General features: G+C 41.3%; 2 protein-coding genes across 2 annotated transcripts in view; both read right to left on the bottom strand.

The window, feature by feature from the left end:
* Positions 1–308: 308 nt before the first annotated feature.
* On the bottom strand, positions 309–11,265 carry topbp1 (DNA topoisomerase II binding protein 1; the record flags this gene model as incomplete). The annotated part of the gene is made up of 27 exons (XM_083901538.1): positions 309–437; positions 648–809; positions 1,462–1,551; positions 1,654–1,782; positions 1,884–2,047; positions 2,871–2,958; positions 3,108–3,250; positions 3,651–3,880; positions 3,966–4,167; positions 4,275–4,371; positions 4,476–4,634; positions 5,543–5,666; positions 5,747–5,862; positions 5,954–6,133; positions 6,221–6,531; positions 6,738–6,949; positions 7,091–7,263; positions 7,438–7,775; positions 7,867–8,105; positions 8,531–8,694; positions 8,794–8,963; positions 9,085–9,261; positions 9,656–9,849; positions 9,964–10,145; positions 10,679–10,822; positions 10,919–11,053; positions 11,179–11,265. 27 exons carry the CDS (start codon positions 11,263–11,265, stop codon positions 309–311), a joined length of 4,539 nt encoding a protein of 1,512 aa, XP_083757664.1.
* A 1,556-nt stretch (positions 11,266–12,821) lies between these two features.
* The window catches only part of dnajc13 (DnaJ heat shock protein family (Hsp40) member C13), a 28,942-nt gene continuing 23,191 nt past the window's right edge, over positions 12,822–18,572 (bottom strand). The window contains exons 41-56 of the mRNA XM_083901909.1: positions 17,912–18,307; positions 17,714–17,827; positions 17,513–17,629; positions 17,187–17,364; positions 17,009–17,100; positions 16,825–16,924; positions 16,655–16,729; positions 16,470–16,582; positions 16,209–16,378; positions 16,061–16,103; positions 15,805–15,978; positions 15,531–15,710; positions 15,132–15,272; positions 14,893–15,036; positions 14,697–14,796; positions 12,822–13,866 (exon numbers count right to left, since the gene is read on the bottom strand). Coding sequence (XP_083758035.1) covers positions 13,769–13,866; positions 14,697–14,796; positions 14,893–15,036; positions 15,132–15,272; positions 15,531–15,710; positions 15,805–15,978; positions 16,061–16,103; positions 16,209–16,378; positions 16,470–16,582; positions 16,655–16,729; positions 16,825–16,924; positions 17,009–17,100; positions 17,187–17,364; positions 17,513–17,629; positions 17,714–17,827; positions 17,912–18,307 — 2,235 coding nt within the window. The 3' untranslated portion in view covers positions 12,822–13,768. The remainder of the gene's footprint in view (positions 13,867–14,696; positions 14,797–14,892; positions 15,037–15,131; positions 15,273–15,530; positions 15,711–15,804; positions 15,979–16,060; positions 16,104–16,208; positions 16,379–16,469; positions 16,583–16,654; positions 16,730–16,824; positions 16,925–17,008; positions 17,101–17,186; positions 17,365–17,512; positions 17,630–17,713; positions 17,828–17,911; positions 18,308–18,572) is intronic.

Raw genomic sequence — 18,572 nt, 5'->3', positions numbered from 1 at the left:
AAACGTGCTGGCTTGAATCCAAAAGGGAAGCTCTACTGCCCTCTACAGGAAGACATAACTGCATCCCATTACAAAACATGACTCAACATTTTCTCCAGACCTTCATTTAGTCATCAATCACAGCTACAGCGTCACAGTGTGCAGGCAGCAGCACCTGCAGAGCTCTGATGTGAAAATGACAGACTGACAAAAACCAGTGCTGCATTTATTTTATTTTTTAATGTACAATATTTATTTCATTTAAAAGAAAAGGAAAAAAAGAGTCTAATTTTACAGGGATTATGAGGACAATATTTAAGAGTTACATTTCATTTCAGACGGCTCTTTTTCAGCCTGGACGTGTCGTCTGCTGCTTTACGTTTGCGTGATGGAGTATCGGGAGTTTCCTCGGGGGGAGCTTCAGTCAGGCAGTACGGCTCCATAGGTGGAGTCGGCTCCTGGAGGATATGACAGGAAGATGAAAAAGGGTAGTGACGGTGCACAAAGACCAAGATTAAGCAGCATTGAAAGTGAGCCAAGTATATAGAGGAAGTGAATTCTTAAGAGGAGTAAGCCATTTGAAACTGCCTAATGGTAAAAACACTCTAATGCTACTACATTTATTTTATATAAACATGACAAAGAAACATTGATAAGTCCCTGCTTACCTGCATGAGGTAGTCTGCGATATATTCTGTCTTCAAACACGTGACTCCTTCAGCTGTAGCCTCTGATACGTTGACTCTAAAGTCTCCGGGCTTCAGTCGACTAAAATCAGCAAACAGGTGAGTGGCTTCTTTGTACAAGGACGGGGAGGGACTGGCCAGGACCTGGAGACGAATCACAGACAAATTACCCCCCATTTTATTTAAATATCAGAGGGCTGTTAAGTTATATTAAAGCTGCAGTGCATAGCTTGTTGATTGATGTCGTCGTTGTCGTCCTTCATCTGAAAACAGCCTCTGTCAGGCAAAACTATCAGACCTGACTGAGGCAGTTTGTGTGTATACAGCAGCAGAGCAAGAACAGTATCTGATCTCGCAATATCAGGTGCTACTACTGAATGATGTAAAGTGATTTGTTTATGTCAAGATAGACAGGGAAACAGCAGCAAGAGAGACGGCTGAAATCATTAAAAATGAATCACTTTGGTTTGTAGATGAAACAAGATATTTGAGAACATCATTTTGAGGTTTGAGAAAACACTGATCAACATTTTATAGACCAAACGATTTTAATAATCGACAGACTATGACAGATTATGAAAATGATCATTAGTTTCAGCTTCACAGAGCCTGTTTTTAGATAAAGAATGCATTGTTTCTCTTCACAAGGACAAAACAGAGGCAGAATAATCACATCGACAACAAATACAATCTCCAAAAGTTATGAACTGCAGCTCTGAAGATTGAATTTTCCCCCCATTTTCAAATGGACGTTACACAATGTCACATTTACTACAACAAATAAACAAGCACTGACCTTTGCTCCACCAGACTGCAGTAACCGCCTGAAGCCTGATTCTCTGCTATGGTCAATGTTTAGCATGACTGTCCATCCACTGAAGGCACCCTGAAAAAAACAAAATATATGTTTATTTGGGGCCACACAATGAAATGAAAGGTTCAGGGAGCAGATAAAAAAATACGAGTGAGCCCTGTGGTGAATAAATACCCCTCGATTAAAGCTTCCATGCAGGGCTTTCCTCCAGCGCATAGCGGCTAAAGCTAGTCTCCTCTGCTGGGAGTTGATAGAAGGCAAGGCATCCAGGATTGAGCTGCTTCCCCACTCATACTCATCCTCCTGGAGCAAAAAAACACACAAACAACAACTCATGTCACTGATTGTTTCATCGCAGTCCACTGAGGAGGAGTGAAATTGGAGCGTCTCATTTGAATTCTGACCGGGATGTAGTGACCCACGGATCGACAGGCCTCCAGATACGAGCGATGCAGGATCCATTTACCGGCTGCCATCGCTGCCAGGTACTTCTCGTTACGCAGAGGAGTCCCCACGATGATGTGGGAGCAGCTGGGGTCAAATGACTGCTTGTCCAGGACGAAACCGCCTAAAGTAAAACACAGAAACCGCACAGGAGGAAGGAAAAAATCTATTTATCTTGATTTTTTTAGACCAGTGGTTCCCAAAGGCCCTGAGATAGGCCACAGGAGATAATCTGCTGAATTTCTTCAACGTTTCAGTTAAGATTCATGTGCATATTTTTAAATAACATGAATAAAATTACATTTTAATTACTCTACCAAACATGATTTGTTTACCAGTTCAAAATGACATTAGGTGTTACAAATATGGCTGTAAAATCAGTTGCTAAATTATGCAAAATAAATGTAGTCTTCATACTGCAATTTAGGTAATAACTAGTTTTTTTGTGTCCATCATTGTTTTCTTCAAACCAGGGATTTTAAATGACATTTTTCATTTTCATTTGAAGCATATTAATTTAAGGCTCTTAAGAGGCTCTATTTATTTTGGCCCCAGTGTTTCCTGATCTTACAACACTAGCTTAGTGAACTCAGAGTAGACGAAGATAAAGAATAAAAACACTTTATATACCATTTGGCCTGGTCATAGTTATTGTGCTATCGTAGGGGCAGCTAAATGTAGCACCTACATAAAACAAAAGATCTAAAGAGGAGTAAAGGCTACAAAACTGACACATAAATGTGAAGTTATATGTTGGATTAACGCTCGATAAAGATTGAATTTGTGACAACCACTGAATTCATCTGATGATGCTCGGATTTTGCTGGAGCAAATATTCCCATGCAGAAAGGCAGATCTTCATTCTTACTCTCTGGGAATTAGGCATTTTGTTTGTTTGTTTTTCAACCGCAGAAAGATGGAAAGTCCTAATTAGTTAAGAGACGCACCGAGCTCCTCGATGAGTTGGCTGTAATCAATGCGTTCCTGAGGGCTGAGGGAGGAGAGCTGAAATCTGGGTGGCTGCTTTTCTTCCTCCTGAGAAAAACGAAACACGTATTTGGCTCAAGTGAAAAAGACGGGTTGGGGTGCAATTTAAAATCAGTACACTCTGCAAATCCTATCAATTGTAGTGTCACTCAAAGCCCTGCTGAATGATGTGTTCATGTGTAAATGTAAATCCTGACCTTTGGCTCTGGTGCTACTGGGGGGTTGGCGAGAGGAAAGGCGATGCTGGGAGCATTTGGTGTGAGGATGTTATTATCAGACTCTCCTGATTGAGGGGTCGTCACTTTCTGGCCCATGTGCTGTTCAATGACATCACAAGCAGCTGGAAGAAGAAAGAGTAAAAACATTATACACATATACCCCATGTTTCCTGATGAACTGGATGTTCATATACTACACTTTACTGCAAATTCATACTTCCTTTCATCAAAGAAAATATTTTATAAATGTATAAATCAGTTGCTCGGAAACAAAAGGAACAGACAGCGTAAACAGGAGGTCAGTGAAGCTTATTATTATTATTATTCACATAATTAAACTTCCAAAAATGCTATTGTTAATGGAGTTTAGATAACGTGATATTGTTTTGTGGACATGATGAAATATCTTTACAAGTGTTCCTAATATTATTAAGCAGACCCTCAATTAGGAGTAAATTAGTGATATTGTCATAATAATAAAGTGAAGACTAAAAGAGTAGTGGTGTGCAACTGCGTTCTTACCCATCTCCACCAGCTCAGAGTCAGTCATGGATTCTCCATTCTGAGGACCGTTTTCTGCAGTTGGAGGAGGTGGAGGATGGAAAGACTCTGAATGCTGTGAAGGACTACCAGGCCACTGTAAGTTATCAGCCAGCTTTGCCCTCTCCTCCCTGGCTGTGGGGTCATCCCACACTATCTGCTCACTCTGGGATGGCTCAGTGTTTATGTCCATGGCTGCTTCTCTGGAAACCCTGGAGCAAGGACAGACCGGGAGCATTTACACCAGTGGCAAAGTCTTAGAATGCACAAGATGGATGCCATGCTTCATTTTCTTACCTCAGGGCCTCGAGAGTTCGCCTGTTCCCACTGCGTCCAAGTCGGCTGCCATCGGGCGTGTGGGGCCTTGAGTCGATCCCGCCTGATCCTATCCGGGCGAGTCTGACTGAGGTTCGCCTGCCTGTCGTCAACTTGGTGGCTGACATGATCTCTTGCAGCTGTCTTTGCAGGTTCTCTCTCATTTCCAGATTCTCTGAAATATCTGGAAAAGAGATCATTAAAATAAATCACCATGTGCATTGAAAATAAAAAGAAGGGGGGCAAAAGCTTTCCATAAACAGATGCAAAAGATTAGAGAGAAAAACCCACCACCCCTTTCTGTTGAATCATTCATCTCCTCTTGATCCACACTTCCATCACTTACGCGACGCAAGGTTGTAGCTTCTTCTGTGGTATCGTGCTCAGGCTGAGGGACGGATGATATTTAATTGTGAAAAGACAATGGATATAAAGTACTGTTTTTATTCTGCACAAACGCACACACAGAATCTTCTTATCCTTAACACTCACATTGTTGACGCTGGTCTCTGCGATGTTTCGGAGTTGTGTACGTGTTAAAGGCGGAGACTTCTGAGTGTTGTTGGGCACCTGGCTCAGGTTCAGGCTCATCTTGGGGTTGTAGGTGAAAGGATACAGAGATTCCGGGACGCGTCGCTCCTCCTCAGCACACTACACAAACATCATGAGATGATTATTAATTAGTGGGGAACATTGAGTCGTGACTGGGATTATAATTATTTAATCTAAGTGAGCAGTGCTTAATATGTCAGCGGCAGCAGGAGGCACGGAAGTGAAGCTACATCCATGAAAATGTAATCCCAAATTAAATAACTAATATCACTTGATGTACCCTCTTACAGATATTTGTTTTAAGTGTACATGTATGGTTCAAAACACACATCTTAAATTCTGCTCCTTTTTATTTTATGAATGTCTAAGAATTCAGTAGAGGGGGACCAACTTCAGTCTTTTTACTCGATTACTATTTCTTCTCTGGTAAATTCAGCATTAAATCTTAAGTGTTATTTGTGATGAGAGTCAATAAAATGGACAAATTAGTAAGTGTTTAACTCCCCTGAACACCATTTAAAGCCTTATTTAGTAAAAACCATATTGTATATAAAAGTGGACAAAGTCTTCCAAAATTCAACATCAACCAGGCACCTATTGGATAGTACTAGCTGTCAGTCACAGTGTGTCAAGTGATGTGTGCTGCACTTAATCACCCATTTTCCTCTACATGGGAACAACTATTAAAAAAAGAGCTTAAACTAGTGTTAAGACCATTAACTCCTCTGGAAAATGTTTACTGACATTATAAATGAATCATTTTGAACAGAATACTTTGTGCAACAAGCTGTATTGCCCCCTTGTGGCTTTTCTATAAAGTGTTACTTCCTGTTTGGACTCACCCTGGAAAAGATTACATCCACATTTTATTTGTGCTTTATGGTAAATGAGAAAAGTAATCACATGTAAAAGCCCTTGTAATGCATTTGATTTGTTTGTAAAAAATAAAGTTTGATTGACTGATTAGGATTTGGGGTTCTATTTATATTTGGCAGTGGGATTCTTACAGCCTGCAGCCAGTGCTGAGAGACCACATGCAGTCCTCTCTCCTTCACTCCTCTGTACTCCCGGTTGTTGTCTCCCACTCGACCCTGATAGATGTAGTGTGTCACAATATCATCACAAGCCCACCTAAAAAGAAGATATTTTAAAAAGATGTTTGTACCATGTATGTACCACGAATGTATAATGTGTTTACATGCGTCACATACCGGAAGTCAGCTCCAAGTGAGGCAGCGATGGCATTCAGTTCACTTTGCATTTTGCTCAGCTTCTTTCCTACACAGATCACAACGCCACACAGGGGACCAGCTTCTTTCTCTGGAGCCTTGCAAAACAAACAAATAAATAGAGTAGTTAAAATTAGCATTAATTGCAAAAAGAGGTGCTGATAGTCAGATGGTCTGTTTGGTTTGTACCTCCTTCTCAGTTGTCTTGGTGAACTGGGGGCTGGCTGAGACCGCTTGCATTTCCTGGTGACGTGTGCTATTAGCCAGAGCCACCTTCAGGTTCCGGTTGATGACATCTGTCAGTGGGGTGTCAACCCTCTCTCCTGGCTTTGATCTCCCACCTGGAGTCTCCAAAGCTCCTAGTGCATCCTTAATAAAAGAAACAGTCCATTAATTATTTATTAATCAAATGCTGGTACTATAAGTCTAAATAAAAATCATTCAGTCAGTCCTGACCTTGACATTAAAAGATGGCCTGAAGAGCTGGTCTCTGCTGAGGAAACGAGAGGGAGTATCCAGCTGCAGGGAGGGCTCTTTTTGAAGATGGTTTCTTCTGCTGCCCTCCTGATTTTGTTTTGGGGTGCTGTCTTTGGGCTTCATGTCGTCCACAACAGAGCGGAACACTTTGCTCTGAAAGCGACCTAAATCCAGAGGCGTAACGGCTTTACCACTCTGGAAACCCAGCAAAGGGATCTCTGGAGATGGACGAGCTGGAGGCAACATGGTGGGTTTCTGAGATCCACCGACAAAACTCTCCTCATCCCTTTCTGTGGAATGAGAACATAGTGTCAGCCTGGATGCAAAACTGTCCACGGTGGTCAATATAGCAAGCAAAATCACAGATAAATAAAAGATGCAGCCAAGTATCACATTACAAGTGATCGGTCATCCATTACTCTACTATGATGTTGTACTTAATGTCCAGCCCATACAAATAAAACATAAACACATAGTGCTACCAAACTAATTTCACCTGGCGATGGGGGCAGGTCCACCAGGAATCTCTCCTCTTTTGCCATCTGACCGGTCCGAGCTGACTCCAGTATCCAGTTCATGGTTACAGCAGGGAGCCCCCATTTCTTTGCCGCCTGGTACTTTGTGCCTTCAGGGCTCTGCAAAACCAGATGAGTGCTGGCCAGCATGCCTTTCTTCTGGTTGGCCAGGCGCACAAAGAAATCTTGCACACTGCAGGCGGTGGGAGAGAAGAAAAGATGCAGATTTATTTCGCTAAAGTAGCTCAAAATGAGTGGGGAAGGCCACGTGGGGCTAACATTATGACAGAACAATGTAAAAAATGGTTTATGTGAGTTGTCATGAGAGGCATACTTGGCTCCGAGGTGCTTGGCCAGCTCCACCAAAGATTCTCTCTCTGCTCCAGTAAACTGACTGACGGAGAGAACACAGTTTTTAAGAGGGAAACGTCCGTCCATCACAGGAACAGGGGTGAACAAAGGGTTGGAAGAAAGCTGCAGAGCACACTCTTTCTCCACACACATGGCCTGAAAAGTAACAAGAGCAACACACATGTCAGAATGTAAATGTACAGAGAGCATCCCTGAATGATTTTCATTATTAGATCATCTGAGCATCTCAGACATGTTTTGTTAGAGAAAAAAGAGGAAAATAATATCCAATATTATTGACAAATATGAGGGGGAATATACAGATCATACCAGCCAAGTATCAGTGACCACCTCGTCCACTGTGGCTTCCACTGAACAGCCCAACAGCGGCACCACGGCATAGTCGGCCACAACACGTGTGCGACCGGACAGTACCCTGCCTCCATGTTCTGTCACCAGCAGAGAGAGCTGAGCCTCGGCTTCACTGCCAAAGCCAACAAGGAGGAAACATTTCCCACCAAACAGTCCGGCCTCGCTGGCTTCCTGCAGGGTCGAGTCTGACTCTCGTCCTCTGGTCTGGTTCTGTGGCCAGGCTTCATCCTGGGGCTGTGCAATTGTACTTGTGGACTTTCTCCTGTTGCTCTCCATTTCTGGTGGTGGCATGTCAACTGGAGGATAAAAGCCCAACAAGATATAACCACCAGGCTTTAGATGTCTTAGACATAATGAAACTATATAACGTGATTAACTGACACATACCAACTGTCGGATCATCATCCATGTACTGTGATAACAGATCTTCCTCTGCTTTCCTGGGAGTGTTAGGACTGACGGCAGGAGGAACAAATGATGGCCGGGAAGTGGGAGTGTGTCGGACTGGCACAGAAACAGGGGCCACAGCAGGAGGTAGACAGTCAGAGTGGAAATAGCCCGATTCTGGGAGTAAACTGCCCTTAGTGAAACTGTCGAGCAGCCACTGCACTGTTACCACATGAGGCCTAGGAAGTGACAAATAGAGACACTTTTAGTAACATCTAAATGAACTCAATCAGCCATTTCCAAAGTAGAGTTTTGCAGTATGAATTTTGAGTAGAATGAATCAGGCCTCTGCATATCTATAACTGAACAACAAAAGATAACTCATGGAAACTACCTTAATGTTAAATGTTGATTAAATACAATACATATCAGTGTTTTTTTTTTTTCAGAGTTTCTTTTTATCTACTTGTTGACTTTACTCATGATAGACTTATCTGTAAAGGTGTTATTGGAAGCTTTATGACAAAACTAAAAATGAAAACCTCAATAGTTTATTTTTACATCCTCTTGCTCAGTATTTTTTTCAGATGTGTTAAATGTGTTAAAACTTTAAAACAAGCCATATATTGAACTAGAGGGACTAAATGTATTGTGTAGTCCAGACCTGTGATTGGCTTTGGAGACAAAGTTCTTGAGGTCCTGATCCAGCTCTCCCATGACCACATGTGTGAGTTCCTCACTGGGCTGGCTGAAGTGCAGACCACCTGCTGTGTTCACGAGGCGCCGCAGTTTGTCCAGTTTCTTGCCTGGCAGGCCGCACAGGAAAAGCTGTACAACATTTACCATGTTAAAAAATAATCAGATTGAATCAGATTGACACAGACGCCTGTGTCAATAATACATTACATTAAGATGATTTAAACTTACCTTACAGCCGTCCAGTAAATCATCAGCTGGACAGACGGTGAGGTCTAGGTTGTCAACGGGGTCTGGAGCCTCCAGGCGACTTATGGTGGTGTTGTTGGTCAGTGCCGTGTCCTGAATCGTCATGCTGGTGTTGACAGAGATGTGACTTAAGCCCAACAGCGATAGACCAGCTGGTGTTTAAAAAAAGAAAAGAAATCTTCATTATATTATTTAACAGATTTAATGATGGAAATCAGAAACAGTAACACAAAAGTATTAAATAACCAACTGCCTCATCCATCTGTGGCTCACCCTCCTTCTTGTTGGTACCAGTCGGGGTGGAGGTGTGCTGTCGAGTGGACTTTGATGAATTACGTTCCATGGTGTATCTGCTCTCGTCTTGACAAAAACCCTTCTCGATGCTGTCAAACAGCCAGTGCAGAGAGACGCAGTATACGTTCCACTTACGAGCACACTCGTACTTCTGACCTGCAGCCAAACACAGACATCATCACATCAGACATCAAACTAATTCTAAAGTCCATGTAAAGCAATTAAAAATATCTATCTGATGAAAACAGTTACTGTATAGTAAGTATGATATGCTAAAATTGGCTTGTTTATGGTCCTAAACCTTTTGAAGTTGAAGTAGAATATTCCATATAAAACATATTTGGATGCTAGATAGTGTGAAAATAAGTAGTTTGCCAATATATTTTATGAAATGATCATCAGTGAGCCATTTGTAATTCGGAGTATTTACATTTTTAGTTTAAACCATTATACAGATTGGATAAATGCAAATAAAAATGACAATCGCCAAGTCCTACTGAAACCTCAAGAGAAAACAGTGACTATAACACTTAAACTGCTGGTGATGTACCTGTTGCTTCACCAACTATGAGGTGTGTACACTCATTCATTTTGAGCTGACCAGCATAGTTGGCTCCGTGCTGTTCACAGAGCCGCTGCACCTCTTTGCGCTCTGTGCTGGAAAGTCCTGTCACACACACACTACAGCCTCGCAGCACAGGACACAGATAGTCCTCTGTGGGTAAATCTGTATATCTGAAAAGACTGAAGGACAGAAAAAGACATATTTTTAAAGGCAATTTATTAATTCCATGCTACGATTATGATAAATGGATTACATCTATTAGGGTGGATATATCGTTGAAATTGAAAGCATACCTGTCCTGAGATTTTTCCCAGCAGGCTCTGACCCATGTGGGCAGGAGGATGGGTTTACCCAGGCTGGCAGCGACCAGGTATTTCTTGCTGCCAACTTCTCCTGCAACCAGGTGTGTGACAGATACATTCAGGTCAAGATAAACCCGTCCACCCATGAGTTGCACCAGATCCATCACCTCTGCCTGCAATGAGATTCAGACATAGATGTGAGCCTAAGCGCGTTACACCAAGTTCTTTTCATGTTAATAAAGCATACAACTATAATTTAAATGTGATCACCTTAATCACAAAATATTTTTTGCAGTTTTCACAAGCAAGTTTTCTAATGAATCTTTGTTTAACAAAAATAAAACTGAACCAATTCAAAACATCCTAACTTCATACAAACTAACCATCAATAATTGCACTCTTTTGAATATGAGATTATCACAAAGCAAAGTAAATAATCATGTTGACATAAAACCACATAAAATGCCACTAACAATCAATAATCATAGATCATAGTGTTTTTATAGTATTACATTATACAGATTTATTTTAGTTATTAGAACATGAATTATTATTATTATTATTATTCATTACATTTTTCTAGAGTGCCATGAATGGTGATGTTGCAATCATTCATAGCCTCACTGTTGTGTGTGGCATACAGTTTATTCAACTACTGATTTCAAAAGAGCATCAGTCAACCAAGTTTAAGGCAGAGTGTACTAACCCGTGTTGTTTTTTCTAGACTGGTGCAGGAAACTGTGACGTCAGCCATGGCCATGTTATAGACGGGCTTCTCTGCTTTGGGGACACAACGTTGCTGCTGCAGGCAGTACAACACCACCAGTGGACTCACGACTCGGCAGCCAAGCTACATGACAATTTCAAAAAAGTGGAATCAACATTTAAATTGTTCAGCAAAGCCTTTAACATTCTGGGTGTAGATTTCTCAACGCATGAGTCCAACCTTCTGGCAGTGCAGAAACGCTGGAGAGGTAAATGTGTTGAACACAAACAGAGACTTGTCCTTCTGGTCCATCTGTAAAACAGCATCCTCATCGATGGACTTCAAGTGCTTTTCAGACTGCAGCTCCAAAATGGCCTGTAAAACACATAACGATAATAGTAGTAATAATAATAATATGATCAACTGCATAAAAAGGAAGGACAGGGACCCAATAACATCAACGATAATTTGGAAACAGACAGACAGAGAGCAGAGTTTACCTCATAAGCCTTCGCAGCATATTCTGATTTTTGCCCTTTAATTTCCACAAACTTCACAATGAAGCCTTCCTGGCCTCCTTTGGACATGGTCAACCTGGAAAGGAAGCAGTGCAGCAGCTTAGCATTTCTTAAAGAACAGCGGCTGGGTCATTAACAGAAATATGCAATAATCATGAGTCTTATAAAAAGCAATATTGTTCATTTCATCAACCTAATATGAAACCGCTATAGACTGAGACAATACAGCATTCATAACATTAATGTAAATGTGTCTGATTTTGTTGTTCTCAATGTAAATGTCAACTCAACAGAAGAGTGTACTCACCTCTTTATGGCCTCAGGAGGTTAATACATTTAAATCTGCACTATGACAGCAACGAGAATGGACTCTAACAAGTCATTGAGTCATTAGTTTAGCAGTTTTATGACATGCAGAGAAGAAAGTCGTCGAAATAAAACACTTTCTCCAACGCTAATAATAGACAGTCTGGGCTGACGTACATGGAAGGAAACCAAGAACAGAAATAAGCTAACATTCAATCTTAGCGTTAAAAATATACTAAAAAAAACCAAACCAATTCTCAAAACTATAAACGAACGGCTACTATTCTACACGTCTCCGATGAAATAATTTACAACTTTTATCCTACTTAACAATTTAGTTTAAAATAGCTAAGCGAAATTGAAATTGACTCTTTGTTGATGTTGTTCGCGCCATCTGCGTAATTTCCTGTGTTCACTGTAGATCTGACCGTGAGGAAAAGGACACCGGGAAAGGTTCCGCTACAGAGGGAAAACAAAGGAAAACAAATAAAAAACTGTTGTAGGATTTTCAGCATAAAGTTATGGTCTGTGTTGATATCCTTTAAATTGTAGAACGTATGGTCATGTATGTATCGTTCATTAATCATCAATCCATCCATTAATGTGTTAATATGACCTTAAAGTGTGTTTTTGACTTTAAAGTTGTCATCTTTATCACAAACCATATGCACATTTAAGATACATATCCATCCAGACAAATTGTTGCTATATTATTTTCAAATAAATGGTGGACTTTTTAGGATTATGTCTTTAAACTGTATACCTGGAAAAGGACAGTTTAAGAAGACAATGGAGATGGCAAAAAATCTGTTAAATATATATAATTTAATGTATAATTAGTTGTGGAAAAATTACCAAACATGAGATCTTTTTTTGTATGTCACCTTTAAGTTGCCTACATGATTCTACATGCAACCTGAAGTTCGTAATTTTATCTACACCATTGACAACATTTGCTTCAGCCCATAAGTCTGTTTCCATTTTTGTCCTGACAGTGTTTATTTGGTTAATTAACCAAATGTAGTGTCTCATTTATTTCAAAATGAAAATGCATGAACTCTATGGTGCTTTGACTTATTGTTGGTCAAAGGTAGACTGTACATAGAGCTAAATTCTTAAGCCAATGAATTCTGGTCGAATTAATATTTTATACAGAAAAACCTTAGAATTATGCAGAAAAAAATACTGTTGTAGTGGTGTAGTCGTAGTGGTGCACTTCCAAGTCTTGAGTTCGACAACACAGATGTAAATTCAAAAGAACAACACTGTGGGTTCCCTTTTATTCTTAAAATTTTATGTACAAGTGCGACCAATTTTTTTTTTTTAATGTACATTCAATATAGAAAGTTTATATACGTAATATTACATTAAACATTTCACAAATTGCACTAGTCTTTCACATAGATTCATAATCAAGAGTCAATGTCATTCGTCACATCTTAGCAGAAGCTCATTTCCGGTGGTTATTATTCCTTATAAATATTCTAGTGCTTTTTGCATTCTGGGGGGAGAAGTAGAATCACTGTAAAAATGTGAGGCAGATGGGGCAGCCTTCAAAGAGAAAGAAGAATGACGTATTTGTTAAGATCAGAGGAATAAGAGGCTGAACATTTCTGGAGTAGATCAGTCAAATCTCGAAAGAGTGGGTAAAAAAAAAAAACCTGACCAAACAGGGCAGGAGGTCAGCATTAGTCTGAAGGCTCCAGTGGCATCCGTTTTATGGTGCTTTAATTTAACATTTGCCTTCCGAATAGGCATTAATTACATCAACAAGTATTAATGTAGGAGGTGGCAAGATCCTCTGCACAGATGCATCTCACACAAGGCCAGCCTTTCACGTAGATGAGCAAAATGGAAATAAGTTTAGCCAATCAGGACAAAAAAATTGGAAAGTGAAGGGTTACCAATAATAACCCTCAGTCTTTTGATGAAAAAAAAAGGACAAAAAATCTAGAGTAAAAAATATATTCATACAAAAAGTAAACTCTTCTGTCATTGGAAACAAGAAAAGTAGCACAGAAACAAAAACAAAAATGTGGTCATCCGTTAAAACAATTTCTAAGTGTTTATGAAGACTTGAGTGCCATTTGTAAAGAGGGGAGAAGAGCGATCCTGGAGGAGGTGTCGCAGAGGCGACGCGCTCTCCTCCATCTGTCTCTCTCTCTCCATCCCCTCATCTGGGGAGCTGAGCAGTCCCTCTCTGAGCTGCAGCTGTGAAGCTGCGGGGCAGTCTGGGTGCCTGAGCGTGACCGTGTTTGTGTGATCTTCAGCCCTGCTCTCCGATGACGTTGTCCACAGGCGGAGGGACGCTAGACATTACCGTGGTGCCAGTTCCTGCTGTAAGGTAACCTGCTACTCCTGGACCTGCAGGTGAGACAATGGCATATTAGATACAGAGCAGGGTTGATGTGTGAGGGTATTTGAAACATTAATGGTCAGCGACGATGATGTACTGAACTACAGACATAAACTACTACAGTGATTTCCAAAGACTGGGTCGGGACTCACAGATGCACAAAATTAAGTTGTAATTGATTTAAAAAACATTAGTTCCAGTTTGGGAAACACTGAACTACTGTCATGAAGTGATGATCATGAGAATGACTGATAGGTGGATGACAGCTGCTCAGTGGGAGAGTGGGTCGTCTTCAAACCAGAGGGATGAAGGCTGTGTGTGAGATCCAAGGATATTGTTGTCCACCAAATTTTCAAGTTTCAAATGAGACTGAAAAATGGTGGTTGAGGTTAATATGACACTTACGAAGCATTACAAAGATGGAGAAGTGGGAAATGGAGCGTTAAGTGATAGTTGCAGATGGCAGTTAAGAGGGAGGGATTAGTGTTAGGAGTGAGGACAAAGACTACCTGCATCAGAGCAATAAAGAGGAGGGCTGTGAGGGCCCAGCTCAGAAGTCTAGAGCCCACCTCGCAGTGGGCTGCTGGCAGCCAGGAGGGAAGGAGTGGAAACCCCTGAGAAGGAAATATGAAGGACAACAAGGCAAGGAAAGGACAGAGCCAGGAAGTTAGAGAGAAAAAGGGTCGCTGGGTTTGAGTACAAGTGAGGAGTCAGCCACGAGGTTTATAGGATAAAGCAAAGCAATCAGATTCGACAACACAGCACAGAGACAGATGCTTAAGACTTACTTTGAAAGACGTTAAGAAAATGACAGGTTAATTTCATGAGATGACTGTACCTGTCAGGTAGCCTGCAGTCTGAGATTCTGAGATGAAAAGATCATGTTTCTGGTCTTTGAAGGCACTCCACACTGAGGACTTCGCAAGAATTTCATTCACCTGTAAAACAGTGATTTCAAAATAGTTTTTAGGAGACAAATTACTGAATAAACAACAGGAATAATTATCCAAAGATTTTGATTGATGATATTTTACCTGTTCGCCATACTGCAGACTGCGAGTCATAGACTTAAGGGCTTTTACTATCTGGGCCTTGGTAGCTGAAGGGTTGTCTAACGTCTCCAGACCGATTCCTTCCAGTAACTTCAGAAGGTATGGAACCAGCTCCACTCTGAGAGCCTGTACAGTTTGTTAACAACATGTAGAATTATTTAGGCTACACAGACGATGGATAAGATGGACAAAACAAAAAAACTATAATGATGAGGTTTTACCTGGGCGACCAGTTCTGTCTGCTCTTTCTGGAACATACGGTTGAGAGCTTCACAAGCTAATCCAGCCATGTCTGCCCGAGCCTTCATCCCAGACATGAGGGGGCCAATGGTCTCCAGAGCAGCCATGGAGCGCACACACAGCTACACACAACATGACAGCTTTAGTCAATGCATAATATTGTACAGAAGGCAACGTCTACACAAAGTAAATCAATCAGTGCTGAGTTTTTCATTACATAAATCCCTGACAATTGTATGTTTTTTTTAGATTTGAGGTTACCACAGCAATAACAATGCTACTGTGGAAAGCTATTTTCATGATTTTTCTTAGTAACAGTATAATAATAAGTTTCCTAAATATTAGCTGTAAAGAATTGTAAAGTAAAGTTAACTTTCTACCTCATTATCTGACAGCACGTGGATGAGGCGGATGGCGCTCTTGGGTATGGCGTTATTCTTGTGGTTTAGTGCTGCCAGGATGCGAGGCAGGTGACCCAGAGGAGGAACCTGGTCAGCCAGCTGGCTCTGCGTGCTGAAGAGACACACCGCTGCTGTAGTAACGGTCTCCAGTGCCTCACCCTGCAGGACAGCACAGGTCAGTCAGTAAAAGAGGCGATGACAAAAAAAGATAAAAAAAGTGTTTTCTTTGCGTTTTTCAATAAAGCAAGCTCACATTGGGATTGTTCTTCTCCAGCAGCTCAGTAAGTGTCTCCAGGAGAGAAACCAGGAACTCCCGAGGTTTGCGAAGCACCCAGCCTGGCTGAGCGATGAAGATTCGCAGGAAGACGCCACCAACTTCGAGCTCACCCTGTCCTGCTCCACAAGCCATGGTGAAATCCTCTGTGAACTGAACACAAAAACCGAGGAATTAGAGTTCAAATATTCACAAAATATTCCGCTTTATTGCAACAATATATTATTTCACCTACTTTCCAGTTCACATCAGGATTATCCTTCTGCTGTTTAAAGTGCCTGAAAACATATTTAAAATGGCATTGGGAATCTTATTAGCAACAATTACAACATAAATTCTCAACTAGCCATCAAGTAAATATGTCATCAAATGATTTGTCATACTCGAGCATCATCTCACGGACTGTTGTGGACACTTTCTCCCTTGAGTTGTCATTCCAGATGAGTTCAGGGTTTTCATGTGTTCCCTCAAATATGTGCACTGCTGCCTCTGCGTTGTCTCGCATGGCGTCCATGAACACACCAGGCAGGAAACGCATCAGAGTCAAACGCACCTGGCAGAGCATCAATAAATATATAGACTTTATTAATTAATGTATTATTAATTTTTAAATCAATTGAAAACAATTTCCAGTTCAGTCTGACCTTTGGTCCAACCAGCTTGTCTGAGGTCATTTTGGAGAAGAGCTCTGCAGTCTGTGTGCGGACCTGGGGATGTGTGCAGTTACAGAAGAGGTCCAGCAAGTATATCAGGGCACCTGAGGACATACAGTTGAACATTACCATCTCAGCTGTGAGGATTCGCATAAATATGAAGCACTCAGAATTACCTTTGGCCATAGCCTCTTTGACTATCTTTGTGTTTGAAGTCAGTGCATAAAGGGTTTCCAGAACGATCTGCCTGCCTAAATAAAAGAGAAGAATCATTTTAGTCAAAAAATAAAGCACTAAAAAAGTAAGTAGAGAGAAAGATGAAATTAAATTGTAAAACATTTCTTACTGGAGGGTAGCGAGTGTAGCAGCAACAGAAGGTTGGACAAAACTAGAGATTCTGCAATGTTGCTCACACATTCTTGGTTTGACGTTACTGTATTCACAACCTGCAGAGGAAACCATTATTATCAAACATAGTGATTTGAGTAAGCAAATATATTTTAGAGCCAGTAAAAACCGTTTCTCTGTACCTCCAAAACCAGCTGCTGCACTCTACCAGCTCCATGAACCCGCAACAACGAGAAAAGCAGCTTGAATTGACCAATGCACTCCGACTCTGAGCCTGTAATCAGACAGAGGTACAGTACCTGTTAAGAAAAAGAACATGTTGCATAAATCTATATTTCAACATGATGTGTCATTTCTCACCAGGGTTGTTCTTGATGACATTTCGTAGAGCCTCCAAAGCCATCTCAGCAAAGCGGAGCCTCTCAGCGTGCTGCTGGGACTCCACCTTGTTACTCTGACTCATGGCCAGTAAAGTGTGGAGGTACTGAGCCTGGGATCCCACATAGTCCAGTAAACTGGCTGCAAATGCTTTGGGATACTAAAACAGAGGCCGTAAAACACAATATTATAGCATTACAAAAGTGTGTTTCGTAAATAAAAAAAAAACACTTTATGATGATGATGGTTGTTAAAAAGGGAATTTCACACTGGACATGATTTGTTTCATGTATTGATCGTCTACTCACCTCAAGTGGAAAAGATGGCTGCTCATTGTAGACCCGCACAAAGATCTCCCCAACGATCAGCTCTTTGCTGTGATCACTAAACACAAATTCTGCACCAAAGCTTTCATCGTTTTCTCCCTGTAGAAAGATATCAGAGAGGTCAGACTCCATATTAACTAGTTTCCCCAGTCCCTCTATTGAAACATTAGCCTTTCTTATTACCCTCTTGATGTTTCCCTCCTGCTGACACTCCAGGAACTCCATCAGTTCTGCTCGTGTTCCATTGTTCCAGATCAGGTAAGGGTTTTCCGAGTTACTGTTTAGCAGCTTCAGGACCTAAATACAAAACAAAAAATATAGAAGCCTCTCCTTTTTCTCTGTCTGTGTGAATAAATGCTCTACATCATCTGTTTCACTGACCTCAGCAGGAGCTCCCGTTCCCAGCTTCCTTGAGATGTATGGCGTTAACATGGCTGCTAAGCTCTTACGGATGGTGGGGTTCTCGGGAGGTGTGCCTTCGATGCCATTGGTCTCTGAATCAGGATTGTTACTCTCTGGATTTTGTGGTGTTGGGCAGTAGCCTGCCAGGCGGCTAAGAGCTACGAGGCTGAGCTTCGCCAAGCTGTTCGCAACCTCCTGCTGATTTGTTTCCTGGCTGGCCTGCACGCCGCTCTCCTCCAGAGTGTAGTCGTAGTTGAAGAGGTTAACCAGTAAGTGCCAAAGAACACCAGCGTGATACAGATGGGTCTGTAGGAAGAAATCCACTGCGAAGGAGCTGACACACGTTACACACAGCGCAGCAGTCTTTGGGAGACCCTGAGAAAAGGAAAAAGGAGGAAACATGAATCACTGCAAAGATGGAAAAAAATGTCTTTGTTTCAGTATTTCAATCTAGTTGTCTGAGTTCACAACAAAAAAAGGCTCATGAGCCATTACTCATAAATTTTAACTCACAGTATTATTGAACAAAACCTGTCCAACATAAACACACCAGGCAGTCATGTTTACGATTGAGGGGAAAATAGAGCTTGAGACAGAAAGACAGATTGAGGCGGTGTCTGCAGTAATGTGGATGCTATAC

The sequence above is a fragment of the Microchirus variegatus genome (genome assembly GCF_963457635.1).
Source record: "Microchirus variegatus genome assembly, chromosome: 15".
In the NCBI taxonomy this organism is placed as follows: Eukaryota; Metazoa; Chordata; class Actinopteri; order Pleuronectiformes; family Soleidae; genus Microchirus; species Microchirus variegatus.
Note: the sequence above shows the minus strand (reverse complement) of the source record. Positions and strands in the feature narration are given on the sequence as shown.